General features: G+C 39.8%; 1 protein-coding gene across 1 annotated transcript in view; it reads left to right on the forward strand.

Moving 5' to 3' along the window:
* The window catches only part of ephb3a (eph receptor B3a), a 42,680-nt gene that overhangs the window by 15,165 nt on the left and 5,854 nt on the right, over nucleotides 1–21,661 (forward strand). Inside the window, exons 5-13 of the mRNA XM_059344297.1 lie at nucleotides 5,957–6,292; nucleotides 7,020–7,144; nucleotides 9,486–9,642; nucleotides 9,853–9,961; nucleotides 10,266–10,318; nucleotides 11,669–11,791; nucleotides 12,493–12,740; nucleotides 17,614–17,829; nucleotides 18,097–18,246. Coding sequence (XP_059200280.1) covers nucleotides 5,957–6,292; nucleotides 7,020–7,144; nucleotides 9,486–9,642; nucleotides 9,853–9,961; nucleotides 10,266–10,318; nucleotides 11,669–11,791; nucleotides 12,493–12,740; nucleotides 17,614–17,829; nucleotides 18,097–18,246 — 1,517 coding nt within the window. The remainder of the gene's footprint in view (nucleotides 1–5,956; nucleotides 6,293–7,019; nucleotides 7,145–9,485; nucleotides 9,643–9,852; nucleotides 9,962–10,265; nucleotides 10,319–11,668; nucleotides 11,792–12,492; nucleotides 12,741–17,613; nucleotides 17,830–18,096; nucleotides 18,247–21,661) is intronic.

The raw sequence follows: 21,661 nt of genomic DNA on the forward strand, positions 1-21,661 counted from the left end.
CCTGGGAATAGCTACTATAAGATACTTTGTTGAGTTGCCTCTTAGCGAGATGTATATACAAATAGGGCTTTTATTGTGAAAGGTACAAACATAAGGAATGAAGTTATATTATGGATTCAGCTGATGGGATTCAATTAAGAATTTACTCTTGTTTCAGATCACGGTGCTTCCGTGTTATTATTTTCATACCTTTATAAGTACAGGTGCAACCCAGCAGGGGTGATTTCTGGATTTTCTCAAATGAGGTGGCCCACGGGGGGGCCGAGAACCAGTTAGGGGGAGTCCATGGGAAATTGGAAAATTCTATCAGAGATAAATACAGCATTAAAAATTGGCTTGGAAAACATCGGGCACAATTTTAAGCTCCCAGGTGGTATTACATGAAAAGCAGCACTGCACAAGACTTCAAAAGAAACAATGCTCCGGCACTCACAGAAAAATAATCTTCATATTTTATTTTGGCCAAAAAACAAACATGTTTGAAGGGAAACGCTCTTCTCACACGTCTCTGAAGTAGAGCGATATCCTCCCTTGTTTTGGGGTGTAAATCGAGCTTTCATTTACCCCGAGGCACAACTGTATAGTGAAAGTGACGCTTAAAGAGAACCACAGATGGTGTTATTTTCTATAGACATTACATTGTGCAATCAACATTTACTTAATAGTGATATGTTGTCTAATGTCCCTTTAACATACAGAGTCTACAGTCATGGAAAAAAAATATTAGACCACCCTTTTTCTTCAATTTCTTGTTAATTTTAATGCCTGGTACAACTAAAGGTACATTTGTTTGGACAAATATAATGATAACAACAGAAATAGCTCATAAGAGTTACATTTAAGAGCTGATATCTAAACATTTCCCATGGTTTTCTTGATAATAACCAAAATCATTATCTATAAAACCATGGAAAATGGCTTCTTGATAATAACCAAAAATCATTATCTGTAAAACCATGGAAAATGTCTAGATATCAGCTCTTAAGTGTAACTGTTATGAGCTATTTTTGTTGTTATCATTATATTTGTCCAAACAAATGTACCTAAGTTGTACCAGGCATTAAAATGAACAAGAAATTGAAGCAAATGAGGGTCTAATATTTTTCCATGGCTGTATAATTAACTAATAACTAAATCAAATGATAACAATGTGAAATGGTAGGGATAAACCTCCACACTACCATAGATGAGTATTTAGTAGCTAAAGAGACAGATATCTCCCTCAAGACTTGGTCCATGTTTCAACTGGAAATTGTCTGTTTGGTAGTAACCAGTCCGGTCTGGTGCTGACCGCAGCGTCCATGCTTGTTCTGTTTGTTCTGCATGCCTGGGCCTCTGAGAGAAGTCCCAGCAGTGGTGCTGATGGAGAGCGACATGTGCTGCCTTGACCGTGTAAAATCACCCCCCAGGGGCCTTTCGCCGCGTTAAATGACACACAGGGCCCGCAACTGTCTTCCCCAGATTCTCGTCACAGGAACACTGTGGACTCCGACATTGACCAGCGCGCACAGACAGGCGGGCAGGGACTCAAGCACCACCTCCGACTAAACACGCAAACGCACACAAACACACACAGGCCTGACAGTTCTGTCTCTGCGGGCTGTCAGAAGTTGTGCCAAGCAGCCTGCGCTTTGTGTTGGAAGCGGTGTGTTGCACAAGAGCGGCTCAGCCAGTCAGTGTCCGGCAGCTTGGGCTCAGCGTGTGTTTTAGACGGGTGTCCAATTAGAAGAGCCTCCACTCTGAACTGTGTGCGCCTAATTAGAAAGGACAGGGCGAGCGAAACGCGGCTCGGGGCAAGCCGGCCGAGGAGCTGGACAGGCAGTCTCAGCCGAAGAGAGCTGACGGGCCAAGAGCCTCCCCGTCTCTCTCTCTCTCTCTCTCTCTCTCTCTCTCTCTCTCTCTCTCTCTCTCTCTCTCTCTCTCTCTCCGCTTTGAGACAGGTTAGACTTTCTGCCCGCTGGAAGCTTAGAGGGAGAGCCCTTCTTTTCTTTCACTGCAAGAGGATGAAAAGAATGTGCGCTGAACCAATCTTTGTTGCCTCCCTTGGCGGTTATCATACTTTATCCAGGTTTCAAACACTCCACGCTCAAAACGCAGTGCCTCTTATTGAACCGTGGTGGCCTTCGGGTTATACTGATACAAGAACATGAATTTCTATCAAGAGTGGATTAGCCAAGTTCCACAAGCACCCAGAGAGGTAATACATGAGTTACAGTGTAGAATAAAGCTGGGCCAATATGAGATTCTCGCACTGATATGATAATGCTAAAGGTACTCAGAAGGCTGCTTTCTCAAACAAATAACTCTGTTAGAGAATATTTGACAGGATTATGCATTATTATTCATCTTATGTACAGTGTATTACACGGTTTACCAATCGTAGAAATGAAAAGGGAGGAATAATACAATTTAGGAAAATAAAATAAATAGCTAAATGAACATTTGTACTGTACAGTATGTGTCAATTGTGCCAATTTAAATAAAGAATGAATAAAAAATAAAATAATTAACTAAATGGACATTTGTACTGTACAGTATGTGTTAATTGTGACAATAAATTAAATAAAGAATGAATTTTAAAAAAATAGCTAAATGAACATTAGTACTGTACAGTATGTGTCAACTGTGACAATAAATTAAATAAAGAATGAATAAAAAATAAAATAAATAACTAAATGAACATTAGTACTGTACAGTATGTGTTAATTGTGACAATAAATTAAATAAAGAATGAATTAAAAAAAAATAGCTAAATGAACATTAGTACTGTACAGTATGTGTCAACTGTGACAATAAATTAAATAAAGAATTAATAAATATATAAAATAAATAGGTAAATGAACATAAGTACTGTACAGTATCTGTTAATTGTGACAATTTGAATAAAGAATAAATAAAAATAATATAAATAAGTAGATAAATGAACATTAGTACTGTACAGTATCTATTAATTGTGACAATTTGAATAAAGAATAAATAAAAATAATATAAATAAATAGATAAATGAGCATTTTTGATGAGTTTTGTGTTCAGAATTAGTCAATTGTTTCCATTTAAATAAATAAAATTCATTATATAGCTAACACCATTTCTACATCACCCAACACATCATTTTCTGCAATATATGTTCTGTAAAAAAAAAAAATATGTAGGGCCCTAAGAAATCCATTTATTTTTTTCCAGATTCCGTTAATTAATTACCAAATTTCATGTTTTCCATTTAAAAATGTTCAGATTTAAGCAATTTTTTTCATCAGAAATTGTGTCTAATCATGTGATGGATTCATAAAACTTCAACAATTCATTCTGAACATATTAAAAAATGAATGCATATTCATGCATTTGACTTAACATTCTCCTGACTCACAGTGATTTGGATATCCATCTGCTCTAAATTAAGATATTAGTGTTGAATTCCTTAAATGACTTGACTTTAAATGATGATGCTCTTGACATTTGATCACCCCAGACTCGCCTGCAGCCACTCCACCCCCACTGCTCTCTCTCTGACTTACTCCTTCTGTCTGCCTGTGTGTGTGTCTCCTCATCTCGCTTTGCTCCCTGTTTGAGTGGATAAAGGGCCGAATTCATAGAGCATAATCAAAACAGCAGTGATTCTTGGACTATTTATACTAACATAGTGGATAGAGGCAAAATGGATGTAATGACATCAAAACATGTTTTATTCTGTTTATTTGGCTTAGGTGCTGGGAAAAAATAATGTGGAAAACCTGGATTTTAGTAATGTGTGCATGAAAATATCAATCAGCAATGTAGAAAGTATAAAAATGACACTAAACTGCAAAACAAGCTTCAGAACCAGTGTTTCCCACAGGATTTTCTTAGACTATGATGGGGGGACCTGAACAAAGTAGGGCGGTCTGGGGACATGCTTAATGCAAAATTTTTGCACTAAAAGCCTAAATTTGGAGCCTCTCGCACATTCTAATGCCACTATTCCATCTCAATCATTGCATATTTTAATAAATTGTTGTAAAGGAGAATAAGGGTTCTTCTATGTTTTATTCAAGGCGTTATATTTTGACAGTATTCCTGTAGATTCTGTGGTGGACTCTGCTAACACATCCATGTGCTCTTATTTTGAAAGCTACATGTGTTTGCTTTCATTTTGAAGGCGGGTTTAACACATACTTACCGTAATTTTTAGTAAATACATGCACTGGGAAAACTGAAAAAATAAATAAAACAATCCTCTATTCTGAAGTAGCAGCAGGGAAATATTATAGCAGCAGCGGGGCGCCGATACTAAATGAATGTAGCGGAAACCCTGAACTTGAGATCCACATTTTGGCAAATTCTACAATATTACGCTTTTTACAGTCGATTCCATTTTCATGATCAAATTCTGAAATTTCCTACATGTCTTCTGCATTGTGGAAATCATAGGGTCCTATATATACTGATACCAATAGATATAGATGTATCTGTAATAGAGCCAGACTGATTTTTGAGACCGATGCCGATACAGATTTTAGAGCTTTTGAGCTGGAATGAAAATAGACCATTTTTATGTGGATTGTGCACCGATTTTTCATCACTCTGCAAATGTACCCAGAGAGCTTCTTTCTCAAACATAAAGCTTTATTAAATAATATGTAGCATTTTATACATTATTATACATTATAGAAACAATGTATTACATTCCCAGCCAAGTGTATAAATGATAACTGAGAAAATAAATAAAAAATAGGAATGAAATAAATATCTAAATAAAATACTGCTCATTGTCAGTCAATTGCTGACTACTTAAAAAAAAGTAGAATTGAAAAGCTAATACGATTTCTAAATCCCGCCAAGCAACATTTTGCCACATTATATATTGTGTGAAAAACTTTTTTTTTCATAACAGCACTTATGACTCCTCTCGAGATGTAAAGACGAGCTCAACGTGGATTCTGTTTACGGGTGTTTATTGAGCCATGAAAACTACATAAAAACACATAAAGCACAAATAAATACATTCTTATAACAATAATAATTATACGTACACGATACATAAATTAAATCATTGCAGTTTAAGTGAGTAAAATATGCACAACAATGGCAAGCATGAGCCTATCACGTGAACATATTTAAATAAAACAATATTAACGACATTATACAACAAAGACAATAACACACTTTATTGGCCGCATCAAGGGGATCAAAAAAAACCTTCATGGAAACTCCACACCATCATTAAACAAGCAACAAAAATGTTGTAATACATTTCTTTAAATGTATAACTTATTTATTATTATGAAGTTATTAAATGAACTTAAATTATTTATTGTTTCTTAAAACGGCTTCTGCTGGCAGTTACAGCACATAACGGACAGCATATACACCGATACTGATAGTCCTTTAATGGGCCAATATCGGCCGATAATATCTGTCCACGATATATATATATAGATATATATATATATATATCTATATATATATATCTGTCTGGCTCTAATCTGTAATAGGCCGATGATATCGAGTGTAGAGCTGTACAGGACTGTGCTTTTTATAACACAACATTACTTAGTGATGAACAGTGAGCTTCTGGTTGTGCATGACAAGTTGTATTTATCCTCATGTTTCTGAATATGTTGATTTATTCATTTGCACCAGGAAGGATTTTTCTTGTTGTTATGTTGTTTCCATGGCCTTTGCTCCGTCCTGAGGGGTTTGTTGGGGGCATGTAGAGCAATCTCACCCATTCATTTGTGCAGAAGGATTTTATCAAAAGAAAAGGATGACAGTCTTTTCCTGTTTTTTTTATGAGAAATACTTTCTTTTGTTGCCTTATTAAAACATTTATTTCACCAGGATAATGTAAGCACTGCATAAGGAACATGACTAAAGCCTCAGCTGTGTGTTTTTCCGTTCTGCCTGCCCACCTTCTTAAACACCTACGTGTGTGTGTGTGTGTGTGTGTGTCTGTGTGTGTGTGTGTGTGTTTACACAGCGATCCCATCGGCGCCTCGGAACGTTATATCCAGCGTGAACGAGACCTCGCTGTCCTTGGAGTGGGAGGAGCCCGAGGACACGGGCGGGAGGAGCGACCTCGTCTATAACGTGGTGTGTAAGAAATGCCTGCGGGACCGGAGCCCCTGCACGCGCTGCGACGACAACGTGGACATCGCTCCTCGCAGGCTGGGGCTGAGGCAGAGGAAGGTGGTGGTGAGGAACCTGCAGGCTCACACCCGATACAGCTTCGAGGTGCAGGCCGTCAACGGGGTTTCCGGGAAAAACCCCATCTCGCCCAGCTACTCCACCGTCAACATCACCACCAACCAGGCCGGTTAGTATAAGATCATCTGTCAATGACATTGGATGTGTCCACGGACTGAGTTAATTCATAGAGCTTCCCCCCGATCAATACCACTTAACATCACGATAAAAGAGGCTGGTTAGTGGATCCTAAGTTCTGTCAATGTCAATGAGTGTCTTAATGAGCTCTTAGTATCCAGAGCAGCATTAACGCCAACAACAAACATTGTTGAACATGCTCAGTGAGAGAAACAGATGGAGAACTCTCAGCTGGAGCTCTGTTTTGCTGAGGAAGCATCAGGAAAAGGTAGATAAAATGTTAAGTATACTTTATTTCTCCACTGTCAGCATTCAGCACTCTGTCAACCAGGTGTCTAACGCTACATCACTGACAATGTCACCTTTCAACACCTCCACTTAATATTTGCAGCGTCATCATCAACCAAACTGCTCAGCACCTTTCACAGACTGTAATTACTCTCCCAGTTAACCTGCACTTAATCCACCTTACTGCAGTTTATGGACCCAGGACAATGACTGTCAATTGAGTCACTTTCAGGCCTCACAAATCAATAAACTGCAGAACAGTGAAGGTGACACATGTACCGTTTTTCTTAAACCGTTCGGGTTGAAGTATTTCGAATAATAATTATCTTACAGTGATGGTTTGAAAAAATCTTGGACGATCCCCCAACTCACAAGTGAAGTCACTGTCGAGTACCTGGAAGTTTAATGTCTCCTCTCTGATGTCTACGCAGCACCTTCGGCAGTGCCCACCGTCCACCTGATGCGCTCCACCTCGGACACCCTCAGCCTGTCGTGGCTGCCCCCTGATAAACCCAACGGGGTCATCCTCGACTACGAGATTAAATACCATGAGAGGGTAAGCTCTGACTTTTTAGCCGGTGCCTCAATGTAGGTCACAGTTCTCGACTTATTGGCTCTAAAAAAAAATCTGCTTTTCCAGCCCTGAGCAGAGAGAAGCATTTCTACGGATGCTGAAAATGTAATATTGAAATGTGATGTGTGTGGGGGGATTGGCAGAGTCTAAAAATGTCTATTGTTGTGGAGAGTATGGGCTGGTCAGACTCAGCAAATGGTGATAAAATGCTGCAACATTGGGTTGATTAAATTCTCCAGTAAAGCCCTGCAGATATAATATGGCCATTTTATAACCGATGATGGTAGAAACCTTCAACGCTTACACTGTGTCTGGACGTAAACAGCACTGCATTAAAAGAATTAAAGGGTCTGTGTTGGTTCCAGTGAGGTAAGTTTTAGTAATTTGTCCATTTGTTTGAAGGCTTTGAAGGCCAGTATGATGCATTAACATGTATTCGATTAGCCTGTTTGGTGCTTTGTTGAATGACTTCACAGGGGATTTGCTGGGTCTGCATTTTTAACTGCAACCAACAGCTCTGTAGCTCGCTCTGTCGGTCAGTTGGTGGGCTGGTTGGTTGTTCCCCACACTTTGGCAGCCACATTTTTTACCCTAGAAGGCTGAAATTTGCCATGGAGATCCAGTGTTTGTGAGGGTATTGTGTGTAAATGCGTGAATGTTTGAACCTGGTCGCAGCTATTGTAAAGTCATGCTTCCTTTTAGTGCTAAAGTCACTGAATAGATGTTTTTTACTTGCTGAAAGTGGAAGTTACAGGATTAGGGTAGATGCTAAAAAGAAGCGTAACAGTAGCACAATAAGGAAAGTGCACTGGATAAAAAAAAAAATAGATACCTTTTCTCGTAATTACGAGATCCTGATCTCGTAATTACGAGATCTTTTCTCGTAATTACGAGATCCTCGTAAGATAAAGAAAAAGGAAACGTCTGTAAATCCTCTCTCAGTGGCAATGATGGCGCTATCGCAGTTAATCTGCTACTACCTTCTCGGTTTGAGACACTGGGAAATACTGATGTTTCTTAAAAATGAGGATGGTATGTCAACACTGCGCAGGCATCTCAAGTCATTAGGACTGTTAAGGCGGAAAGCCCAGTCTGACGTGCTGGATGTCGCTCTCTTTCTTTGTGTGGTTTGGTTGAAGTGGTGAAAGTAGCAGAAGCACTAAAGTTAACATGCCCCGTTTTCGTGTTTTTGTTACATGCCCATATAATTTCGTCGGGATTGAACTATGTTTCGTTTGGGTGGCAATGCTTGGTAACGACTTTTAGCTGAGTTTCTCCCCGTCATTTTGATATGCTACCTGTTAGGATTGGTGCTTCCTAGCAGACACTGTTCGTCTGTATTGTGCATGCATCTCACGCTGTCCCCCGTAAGGGGGACTCTCGGTTTGATCTCGTAATTACGAGAAAAGATCTCGTAATTATGAGATAAGGTGTCTATTTTTTTTTTTATCCAGTGAATGCTGTTAGTAATCTATCTGTCTCTCTGTCTGTCTGTCCGTAATTAATTAAGTGGTGTAAAATTAGAGTCTAACTTCTTATCTTTCAGGCTCTATATCGTTTTAATCGTGTACGTTAGCCTCGGGTTTACCAGAGTCGGCAAAAGGACGCTAACGCCAGTGAATTAGCCGTGTGCTAACTGTATCCCATATTGGACACTTGTATCTCTTCGCTGTAAAACAATGGGGGCTGCTGATTTTTCCGGGGAAATTGGATGTTTCTGGGCAAGCCAAATAAATATCACTGTTATCAACCATCGTTATCAACACACCCGGACCGTACTTCTGTCCTTCACAATAAAATACAGTACAGTAAAAATACAGATGTACTTTAACAGTAGAGAGAGCGTCGCCCGAGCATTCTTACTGCTTTCTCCCATCAGAGTTACTTTCGTATCGTAATAAGAAATGTAAATCTTCATGTACATAAACTAAATTTCATACGTAGATTGTTAAATATGTATAAATCAATTATACCTACACTGGTGGTGGGGATCTTATTCAAAATTAGCGTGAAACACCGGAAAGTATCAGGAATATAAGCGCTGAACAGTGTCCGATGTGGGATGCAGTTACTATATATACCAGACAAAGGAAAGCTGTAGCAAGAAAGTCTCTAAGTCTACTGAAATCAGCAATGGTGTGTTTGGTAATGAATTTAACTTTAAGTAAGAGTAAAAATAAGTCAAATGTTGTGTTTTATCATCTTTAAAAACTAGCTTCTTTGTGCTAACTGAAAAAACTGACTCCTCGCCTACAAACCATCTGAAAACCATCAGGAAACACTTGATTCTGCTGCTTTAACGGTTCCTTTTACGTTACTTCAGGGCCAGGCGATGTCCCACACCGTAACGTCCCAGTACAGCTCAGCCAAGGTGGAGGGGCTGAGGGCCGCCACGCCCTACGTGGTGCAGGTCAGAGCTCGCACTGTTGCCGGATACGGTCGCTACAGCAACCCCATGGACTTCAGCACCAGCCTGCACAGTACGGACAACCTCTCTCCTGCCATACAGTCTGTTCTTGATGATCTGCTGCTACAGTTTTCTTAATAAGGGCTCAAGCTTAGTAGTTTTTATGGCTGCCCTTAATTGGTAGCTGTTACACTTGCAGTACAGGCCACCCTTTAATCCCTTAAGTGGTGTTTCTGCTTTTATTTACTCATTTGTGTGTCTGTGTGTGTGTTATTTGGTCCAGGTGACCCTCAGAAGTCGGTCCAGGACCAGCTGCCTCTCATCGTCGGCTCGGCCTCCGCGGGTCTGGTGGTCATTGTTGCCTTGGTGGTTATTGCTGTTGTCTGCCTTAAGTAAGTGTTTGATTTTTATTACTGACAGCCTGAACTACATGTTTCATTTTGTTCGTTAGGCCTTTGAACAAAGAGGCTCATTAAAATTTAACATGCTTTCAAAGGGTGTGTACTTATTCTTTAGCTTCAAAAAGAAAGCTCTGGAAAGAGAAAAAAAAACAGAGCCGCCCTGTGAGTTTTTCTCCTCGGCAGTCTGTGGTATCATCTGATAGTCAAGTTAGACATTAGTTTCATTCGCTGTACCTTGAAATGGTCAAGACTGATTATGTGAATGTGACTTTGTTTATGCGCTGCTTGTTTACAGGAAGCAGCGCAGCGGCTCGGAGCTGGAGTACACTGAGAAACTGCAGCAATACAGTGAGTTTATGTGTTCGGCCTGGGAACTGTGGTCTCCGTGCCCCTTTGGTCATGCCAGTACAGTTAACCAACTGATTCAATCAATTATCCAATCACCTGATTGAGTCAGGGAACCATTTCCCTATTTGCTCGAAGGAAGTGCTGACCATGTTGTCTGCCTGATGTTTGTCACGATACTCATTTTTATATGTGAACTTTATGAGATATGTTGTTTTACTGTATTTTTGTGGTCTATTTCTATTGTATTTTTAAATATTTGGACCAGGACCCCATATAAGATTAGCCTTACGTCAAACTTAGGCTCGCTTATGGTCATTTTTTAATATTTATCAATAAACAATGTCCCTGATAAATAAACTAATACAATTGAATAATGAATAAAACAAACCTCAAACCACTCAGACCATCAAACCCTATGTTCCCAGGGTCCTATATGTTCCCCAGTTCTACATGGCACATAATGGGAACCTTAAAAAGATCTTCCCCCAGCTCTACATTTGTTTAATGTGACACGAGTGCAGAGCTGGAAAAAGTATTCAGATCCCTTACTTCATTAGAAGTACTAATACCACACTGTGAAATTACTCCACTACAAGTAAAAGTCCTGCATTCAAAACTTTTACTTCAAAACTGAAGTAAAAGTACAATAGTATCAGCATCAACATGTACTTAAAGTATCAAAACTAAAAGTACTGGTTATGCAGAATGGACCCACTCTGATTGTTGGGGCCATAGAATTTGCAAACTTACTCTGTAAAGTCTGTTAGCAGTGTCTGTCTTAAGTTAGCTAACATTAGCAACATTAGCCATCTTAAAATAATTGAAGTAGCTGGAGAAATGAGTTAGCATTTTGGTTCCCTTTATCTCAAAGTCAATGAGTTTTTATTCTAATGCCTGAAATATGGTCTGTGGTTAACACAAGTCTTAAGGATTTTCACCTTTTCTGAAGCTTTTACATGTCTTAAAAAGGAGGATGCTAACACGTGGCTAACTACCTAATGATTGTTAACACTGTGGGGTTTCTAGCCGACAAGGAGGACTCCAGGATTTTGTGCAGAATATAAACAAATTAGATAAAATGTGAATAAGCAGGACTAGCTGTTCTTGATACCAGTCTTTATGCTAACCTTAGCTAACCGTCACCTAGCTGTAGCTTCATATTTATCGTAAGCGTGAAAGCAAATTTTCCCAAAACTATTAATTTAATGACAATAATCAAACTGAGCAATGCATTTGCCATGTTGTGTATATCAGTATAATGATATGTTCTATTATTAATCATTAATTTCAGCCATTTTACTCAAGCAGGTGTGACTAGATGCTAACTTCTCCGTGACTCTCCCCTCTCAGTTTCTCCTGGGGTTAAAGTGTACATCGACCCGTTCACCTACGAGGACCCCAACGACGCCATCCATGAGTTTGCCAAAGAGATAGACATCTCCTGTGTGAAAATAGAAGAAGTCATCGGTGCAGGTAAGAAACGCCGCTGTTTTTTTTTTGTTTTTTTCCAAGAGGGACGGAGAAGGATTCAGGTTTATTAATCATTTATTTGAGCAGGAGTGTGCCATCAAGCCCCGAGGTCTGTTCTGTAAGAGAGTCCTCTCTGGGAGAAAAAGATTCACAGAGTGTGCATGAGAGCTGCTGGTGGGAAGGATTGAAGTAAAAATCTTCTTTGTAGCTCTTCCCCCTCCAGTCTGTTTTTGTTCTCTCTCTCTCCAGCGGCATGTTGTGTCCTAACTTCACCTCAAATGACAGTCTGCTCCTGCTCGTTCAACCTTCCTCCCTTCTTTCTTTCTTTCTTTCTCTCTCTCCCTTGTAAACACTCGAACTCAGGCACCAGATGCAAAACCCCCAAGTTCCTCGCCCGTCCTCTGTCTCCCTCCACCGCTCCCAGGTTTCACACTCAATCGATACGGGTCACCCCCTCTCTCCCCAACATCTTTGACCCTTGACCTCCTGTCCTCTCCTCTTCTCTTTTCTAATCCTCTCCCGCAGTTGAAGCCGACCCTCAACTCTTACAAATCAGCTCCTTCACTCCCGAGTCCGACCAGTAATATTCCCTCTCCCTGCACTCTCCCCAAATTCCTCTTTTCCTTCCTTTCCTTTACTCACTCTCCCCCATCACCCTCACCCCCTTCCTCCCCACCCACCCCCACCTTCTTCTCTCAATCCAGGTGAATTCGGCGAGGTGTGCCGCGGGCGTCTCAAGCAGCCTGGTCGCAGGGAGATGGTCGTGGCAATTAAGACCCTGAAAGCCGGCTACACCGAGCGTCAGAGGCGGGACTTCCTGGCCGAGGCCTCCATCATGGGTCAGTTCGACCACCCCAACGTGATCCGGCTGGAGGGCGTCCTGACGCGGAGCTGCCCCGTCCTCATCATCACAGAATTCATGGAGAACGGAGCGCTCGATTCCTTCCTCAGGGTAAGCTTGGCGGGAGGTGCGTGCCGCAACACCTCTGACAGAGAAGATTACTTTCTGTTTGTATCAAAGCTGAGAGGAACACACACACGCAGACAGTCATTCACGACACCTCTGGGTTATCGGAATGTTTTACTCTCTGTGAAACACCCCGAGGCGCTCACTTGCTGAGTGATAGAGATTAAATGTGCAATATAACGCCTGGAGACAGGCATAGTGTCTCTGCTTGACGTGACTGACTGATGCTGACAGGCTTTCCAATGCACAAACTCCTGGTGGAAAACTGTCACACAGCAGACCTTTGGATAGGTTTGCTTCAGCGTATTAGAGAGTCTTTGTACGACTACAGAATACATTACCGATCAGAGTTTTTGGTTCAGGCCACCGCCACCTACACAAAATGCTGAACAAAGGCAGGATGAGAAATGAGGTGTCACACAGCACATTTCCAGATGCGTGGGGGCTATTACATGTCATTTACATTCAAGGAAATGTGTTTTTCTGCATGGCTGCGCTGTGAAGAAGTCTACTTACTGTAGCAGTGAGGCTGCGAGAGGCTACTTAATGCTTCTGGTCAATCGATGCCACGCTGCTGATCTTAAAAGCAGTTTTACCTTTAAGTGATATACAGCTGCTTGTTTGCACTGATGATGAATCAATGATATTGATGAGCCTTGACACTGACCAGCTTGTTTTGATATTGCTTAACTTTATTGGTTTTGATGCCATATAACCACATGTCTGGTGTTCAATACTGGCTTTTATATCAGACCTGTTTCCTGTCTGTGTGGACCCAAAAAGACAAAATGCCAAGAAAACTAAACAAATTAAGAAATTAGCATAGAATTGTTTAAAATGTTGCAATACTAGTGCCTATAGAAGAGTTTAATGCTTATAAGTTGCCCAACTTATAAATAACTGTAAATATATTAAATAACTATCATTTATAACTTTGCTTACAAAAAACTAAATTGACAAAGTAATGATATATCTTTGAATATTTGATGAAAGTTTATTACAGTTACCTAATTAACTTCCCTAATTACCCTAATTCTACAGACACATTTCAGCTCAAATATTTTTTAATAAGTTGTTAAATTAATTTATCAAGTAAAACAGCAATAATTTGCAATACAAGAAAATATGTGAATTTGGTGCTTTTACCTCTCTATCTTCTTTCAGCGTTTTAGGAAAAAAATCCCTTTGGGCTCAGGGAAATTGTACTGGGAATCTTCACCACTTTTTGTCTAGATAGATTAGATAGATAAATAGATTACACACACACACACACACACACAATTTTATACAACTTCCCATTGAATATCTTTGGGCGTTGGACTGATGGTTGGGCAAAACAAGTTGGGCTTTGGAAAATCTTGATGTACAGTACATATTTCACTACTTTCTAATGTTTTAGATAAATGATTATCTGGAAAATTAATATATATTTTTATTTTTTTTAAATAATGAAGATAATTGTTGCAGCCTTAAATATCGCAGTGTTTGCTACTGTTTGCAACTACTACAAACATTTTTTGTTGAATTTAGCGGCCCCTGTGGACAAAATCTGTAGTGATTCCATGAGCGTTTCCGTTTTGTGTCGTAAAGATCTTGATCCTGCTAACAGGTGCTGAGAATCAGACCCAGTGACAGGCAGTAAGAACAACTACTTAAAAATAGCCAATAATCTCTCTGATGGCCTTGCTTGCTTGTGTAGGTCATATAGAGGCATCAGTATTCAATTGAGGCTGTTTCAAAAGCAGTTAAAAGTCCTTGTGGTTGCTTTAAGTATTTTATCGAGCATGATTGCTTTTGCTGCTACCAAACTTAGGAAAACATTAATTTGCCGTTTTGTATTGTCACTCATACAAAGTGAAATAGCTGCAACCATTATTTTCATTATTGATTCTTCTGTTGTTGTTTTTTTAAATAATGACTTATCAGTGATTGTGATTATGGGTTGGGGAAAAAGTAAAGCTAATTTTATGTTTTGTCCAACCATCGGTTTTCTAATAAACCTAAGAAAGAAAAGCAGTAAATCCTCTCATTTGATAACTTGAAGCAAACGTTGGGCTTTTTATTCTTGAATAGCGACTTAAAGGATAAATCAATTATCGGATAATTGCCAATTATTTGTTTGTTTGAAACATCCCCCCGGGCTCTTCGACGATCTAAGGGACGCTGTTCTATTTAATAGACCAGACAATTATTCTATTATTTCAAGATGATTAATTGATAAAACAATCATTAGTTACATCTGAGCGTCCAGCCTGATCTTCTTCCCTCCTTCTCACCCACTCCTCTCAGTCAGCTGTCCCACAAATAACAGGAAAAACTCCACGGCCTGTGCTGTCCTCACCCCCGCTCCCGCCAGTGTCACACTGCCTGTGACTCAGAGGAACTCTGAGTTCTGCTCCAACAAGGAGACTATAGAGTTAACTCACACACACACACACACACACACACACACACACACAAACATGCACAAACTGTCCATGTGTGTCACGCACATGAGACTTGGTACTGCAGCTCCTCGGAGACATGGCCACACTTAAACACACACGACATATGCACATGTAGAAGCCTCACAGATATACAGAAATAACACACACACACACACACACACAAACACACACATATATGCACACCACCGTGGCTCTGGAGCCTGCTATGAATCATGGCTGTTTACACATTCATCCATTCCGCCTTGTTTTGCTGTCAGACTTAGTTGGAGTGTGCCGAGTACAAAGCAGAATGTTTATGGTTTTGTCATGTCACATCTTGTGTTCTGTGCTTTCTCATTGCCGAGTCAAAGAAGGGATTGATTATATTGAGAGGGAAAAAAATGTTTTTTCTCATTTTAAAGGGAACCTATTATGCTTTTCCTTATTTTCTGTCATATACAGTCATGGAAAAAAATATTAGACCACCCTTTTTCTTAAATTTCTTGTTCATTTTAATGCCTGGTACAACTAAAGGTGCATTTGTTTGGACAAATATAATGATAACAACAATAGTTCATAAGAGTTTAATTTAAGAGCTGATATCTAGACATTTTCCATGGTTTTCTTGATAATAACTAAAATCATTATCAAGAAAACCATAGAAAATGGCTAGATATCAGCTCTTAAATTTCCCATGACTGTATAATGTTAAACTGTCAATTTTGTGAGCAAAAAACAACACAAAAAAAAGTTTCGGACCGTTCTTAACCCTCCATTTCCAAAAGTTTTTTCTATTCTCAACCAAGTGGCAACCTCTGGGTCGCTGAAGTGCCTTAAACCTTTATTCTGTGTAATGGCCAGCAGATCACAGATCATATAGAAGTCTATGAGAAAATGACCCTACTTCTCACTTCATTTTTTTACCTCAGTAAACATTTTCCTAACGATTTATGGTCTCAATCGTAATTTTCGAGTTCTCTTCAATTCAGCATAGACTTAGACTTTATTGTCATTCAGTTATACATGAAAATATGCACATTCAGCGAAATTCTGTTGCATTGGCTCACAGTGATTGTTCTCTGGAATGTCAGATAAATAAAGTATACATATAAATATAAAATATAAAACTGTAAAAATAGAATATTTATTTTGCATAGAAGTGTAGCAGCAGAAAGTGATTTTGTACATAGACAATAGACATAAAAAATATAAAAACGAGTGCAGTGTATGATTTAGACTAAAATGGACAATCAAACAAGGTATTCTTAAGGGCGTGGCCACTTTGTGATTGACAGGTCGCTACAAAAGTGCTTTGTGTGTTTTCGTCTTAAAACTTTGACCCTTTTATTTGGTCACTCAAAAATATCTGTCACACTCGAGGCGACCGGTGTTTTGGTGATTTTGTCATGGTAAAAAATGCCGCTGTTCTCCGTTAGAAGATGATACAATGGAGCACCTCAGACAGAGGGTGAATAGAGCTGCACCACATAAAACTGTGTATTTTTTCAGCATTAAAGCATGTAAACATGTTCTAGTAGAAACCCAGAATGTAAGTATGAACCTGAAAATGAGCATAACAGGTCTCCTTTAAGTATTCAGGTCATGACAGAAAACCTCCCAGTGTAGTTTCAGCTCCATTTATCCATTTTTTTTTGCATCAGATAATTGTGTATTGACATTCGATCGATTAGTTTCACTTCACTCACATCAGGTTTCATGAGCCTTCACAGGTTTACGCGATGATTTATTACGATCTGGAGTTTATCCCACTGTGTCACGCTTCATACCCATGGAGAATTGTAAATTAAACCCTGAAAGCCCTAATCTCAGATTTGTTTCATGCTTCTCAAATGTTAACATAAAAGGGCGAAATTCTGCACATCAGGGACTTTCAAATGAGGAAAACAAGCTTTGAGCAACATGCCATTCTGATTCAGTTGACGGGACGATTTTGCTTTCATGTTCACAAGCGAAAAAATGCAAACAAAGCTTTGTGTTAACAGCCGTGCACTGCCTGTACCTGCAACTAGTTTGTCAGTTGCAGAATGTAAAAAAAATACCTGCAGTTGTCTGGTTTAGGTTTCACTGTTGCAGCTCCCTTTGTGTATCTGTGTGGAGTCAATATAGAGCCGTAATAGGTTTAGTACAGCAGTAAAGAGTCTAATTAATCAGCTAATTGGACAGCATGCGTGAAAAGGTCAGCTGTCAGTGACTGTCAGGAGCAGCCGTGAAGCATTATGACAGATGTCATGTTTATGTGGCCTCAGTGACTGATTGGCTCTCTCTGCTGCTTTCTCCTGCTCCTTATCTCCCGTTCTCTTCATCGTTTGCTTCTCCACATTTCAACACATCCTTGTTTCTCATTTTTCCCTCCTTGGCTTTCCCTCCTTGTTCCTTCCCCCTTCACTCTGTCTCCGGCTGTGGTTTTGTAGCTGAACGACGGGCGCTTCACGATGACACAGCTGGTCGGGATGCTGCGTGGCATCGCTGCAGGGATGAAGTACCTGTCAGACATGAACTACGTTCACCGAGACCTCGCCGCCCGGAATATCCTGGTCAACAGCAACTTGGTCTGCAAGGTCTCCGACTTTGGCCTTTCGCGCTTCCTGGACGACACTTCTGCTGACCCCACTTACACGAGCTCTCTGGTGAGTGTAATGTGTGCTAACTCTGTGTTTGTACACTCTGTGCATGTTTAATTGAGCTCGTTAATTTGATCCCCTTCACTCGTTTCACATGTGTGCATATGGATGCATGTGTGACTGTTCATGTGTGCCAATATTTGCGTTAGCGTGAGAGACCGTCTGTGAATGAATGCGCATTAGCTTCTGCATGTGTGTTATAAGACTCAAGTGTTCCCCGGGAGTTGATACCATCCCCCCTCTGTGTGTGTGTCTGTGTGTGTGTGTGTTCAGGGAGGGAAGATTCCCATCCGGTGGACGGCGCCAGAGGCCATCGCCTTCAGGAAGTTCACCTCCGCCAGTGATGTTTGGAGTTACGGCATTGTCATGTGGGAGGTGGTGTCCTATGGAGAGCGGCCTTACTGGGACATGAGCAACCAGGATGTGAGTTAATATGAAAGACACAAACCAATGTTACAAACCATAGACTGTATATGAGGATGGACGCCATGACAGCTCTCCAAAAGTGATGCCAAAATATTTTGATCGGCCCTTGGTGCAGCCCTCCTCCACATTTTAGGGCCAAACTAAAACAGTGTAAGTGCATGCTAAATTTATTCTCTATCATTTTAGGTGGTCCTCATCACGCTAGATGTCTGTTCAAGTGTTTAATTTTCTGATAATTTTGGTTTGAATAGTTATTTCATGTTATAAAAGGGGATGTAGTGTAGGGATGGGAATAATTAATCAATGATCTATTAATGGTCGTTAAGAATTTGGTCGATCACGTGGAATTTTCAATTGATCTGTGTTTTTTTTTTAATTTTATCTCTGACTCTGTATCAGTATCACTGAACTGAAACACGGCCGAGCGTTCATTTCTGCGGCCGTACGTCAATAAGACAATGAGCTGAAAATTAAGTTGGATAAAGCTACAGTTTGCAAACTGAAAGTTGCAATAACAATTATAATACACACAGAAATACAAGAATATTAATTTGAGCACAACTAGCTTACTGTATCAAACCTTGAACCATGAATTACTAGCTTTAATTTTAACCAAAACTTATTTAAACACAAAACACACTTTAATTTGCAAGATTACTGTGAAAACTAACCTCATGCCTCTTTGGGGGCTAAAACATAAAATATTGAACTCCTTGACGTTATCCTTACAGTTTAATCTTACGTGGGTTAGTTTTACGATCGACAGGATCAAGTCTCTTTTCGTCCTTTCAAAATAAAAGCGTCCGTTATCAAAACAGGCTTTTGCATAGAACTGGATATATATCTTTCATTTTGCCCATGTATGCATGTTTTTATCCATACTGGAGTATGGATAAAAACAAAGCAATTAATTGATTGTTAACGTTAGCTGCTCGAGTTGGCAGGTCAACGCCCATCCCTAGTCTTCATCATGCTGATGTTTGTTCAAGTGTTTATTTTTCTGATAATTTTGGTTTGAAATGTTATTAGATGCTATAATAGGGGGTGTATTGTCATGATTGACATCTGTAGTTGACTGCAGGGTTTGAGTTAGGCGGGGGCAAAAAAATGAAGCCAATGTGGAAGTGCCAAAAGCTGCAGTTCCTCAAGCGGCCACTTGAGGCTCGTTCCAAAACAAGTTAATCCCCATGGAACCCCATGTTAAAATCCACAGCTCAGAATCCTATGGGCGAGGCCACAGAGACTGGCGTTGACATTTTATACTGACGATGCAAATGCAAAAAGAATGAGGTGTAACATTGTGATTGACAGCTGTGATTGATTCATGATTGGCCGGGTGGGTGTTAGGGGCGGGGCCACAATACAGCGGCTCCATTCGCCGATCTATTCAGCTCAAACTCCAAATCACATCACTATAACAAGGTAGCAGCGCCCATGTCCAGCACATTTTGGCATCATTTTTGTACAACAGGAGGTAGTTGTAACATGTAATCCCTCTTTGCATACAGTCTCATGTTACAAACATGTATCTGTAGACTAAAAATGCACATTCAGGGAGTTTATGTCTAAGTTTAGGGCCGGCTGAGAGTTTCTCTGAGCTGTTTTGGCTTTTGATTTCCAGCGTGACATGTTGGACCTGGGCCTGTTCTGCTGTCTTTATCTCCTCATTGCAGATGCTGGTGCAGCTGTGTGTCTGTGTTCTAGTTTTTTACCACCTTATTTACAGCCCTAGCCTGCCCACCCTCTACAAATCCATACTGCAAAGCCTCCCTCACACACACACACACAAAGGAGAACTCAGGAAAAGGGTTTTTCTTTTTTTACGGGCGTTGTTACCTGTAGGCTATCTACACTGCACAGACATCGTAACAACAGCAGTGAGCTCGCAGGAAAGCAAAAGAAATCTCTTGGTTCCTTCTCCCTGAACAAAGTACTGTAGCAATGTGTACACCTCCACTTTATTCTCTGAGGAATATCTGCTCTGTTTTGTGCTTCAAAAAGAGAGTTGTAACGCTGATAGCAATAAAGAAAAAAAAAAAAAGGAGCCAGAATGAAAAATGCCAGTAATGTATGTATAACTTTCATAACAAAACCCACATGCAGTAATGAAAGCATCAAAGTAGAAGCCCTCTATTGTTCCCAATAGCCTTTGTGCCACAGTCATCGCTCAATAAGCAACAGAGTCAACAAATGCGAGATATAAACAGAGGTATTCGCTGGCTAGAAGCACGACATAAAAATCAAAGGACAAGCAGCAGGAGAAGAGGGGTGCAGCAGAAATGTTTTATTGTTCCCAAATGGCGTTTTTTTATTGTTGTGGGGACTTGAAACACATACAGAGCTTATGGAGGAAAATGCCGTTGCTAGGCGAAATCAAATCAATGAGCGACCGTTTTCATCCTCCACTTATTGTCTCTCCTATCAATCATGCCAGTTTGGAAGTGACAACTTTCAGAGTACTTGAGAATATTGTTTTTAGAGTTTTATAAAGATGCTGAAAAGAAGATTGGAACGTGTGACAGCATGAGCGAGAAACTGTCTAATGTAGGACATAATACAGTAACTGGGGATTATTCTTCCGCCACACTAACAAAGGCCAAGCAGAGTGAGCATAATACAAATGAGTCAGAGCCAAATGTTAACACTTTGGAAAAGCACCACATGAAACTTGCTTAAATCCTTGTATGCAAGATAATCTGGGTTGGTGTTTTTCACAGTAAATGTGATATTTTGTGTAAATTCGTAACTGTTGACATTTTTAATGATTCTACAGCTCTACAGACGACGATGTCAGTCGACCACTTTGGTTGAAAGTGAAATATTTTCACAATTATTGGCTTGATTGTGCCTAAATACAGTCATGGAAAACATTATTAGACCACCCTTGTTTTCTTGTTGTTGTTTTAATGCCTGGTACAACTAAAGGTACATTTGTTTGGACAAATATAATGATAACAACAACAAAAATACTCATATGAGTTAAATTTTTAGAGCTGATATCTAGCCATTTTCCATGGTTTTCTTTATAATGATTTTGGTTATTATGAAGAAAACCATGGAAAATATCTAGATATCAGCTCTTCAATTAAACTCTTATGAGCTATTTTTGTTGTTATCATTTTATTTGTCCAAACAAATGTACCTTTACTTCTACCAGGCATTAAAATTAACAAGAAATTGAAGAAAATAATGGTCTAATAATTTTCCAAGACTGTATAATACTGACATTCAGACTTTGGTGATCCTCTGACTTGTCTTCTAGTGCCATAATGAGTGTTTGGATGATTTGTGCTTTTGAGTAAAATATCTCGACAACTATTGGATGGATTGCCATGGAAACAGCTATAGATATTCACTGTCCTCAGGGGATGTATAGCAATAACTTGAACTTTTTTCTCTAACACTATCATTA

Source organism: Centropristis striata, chromosome 11, assembly GCF_030273125.1.
Source record: "Centropristis striata isolate RG_2023a ecotype Rhode Island chromosome 11, C.striata_1.0, whole genome shotgun sequence".
NCBI classification, from domain to species: domain Eukaryota; kingdom Metazoa; phylum Chordata; class Actinopteri; order Perciformes; family Serranidae; genus Centropristis; species Centropristis striata.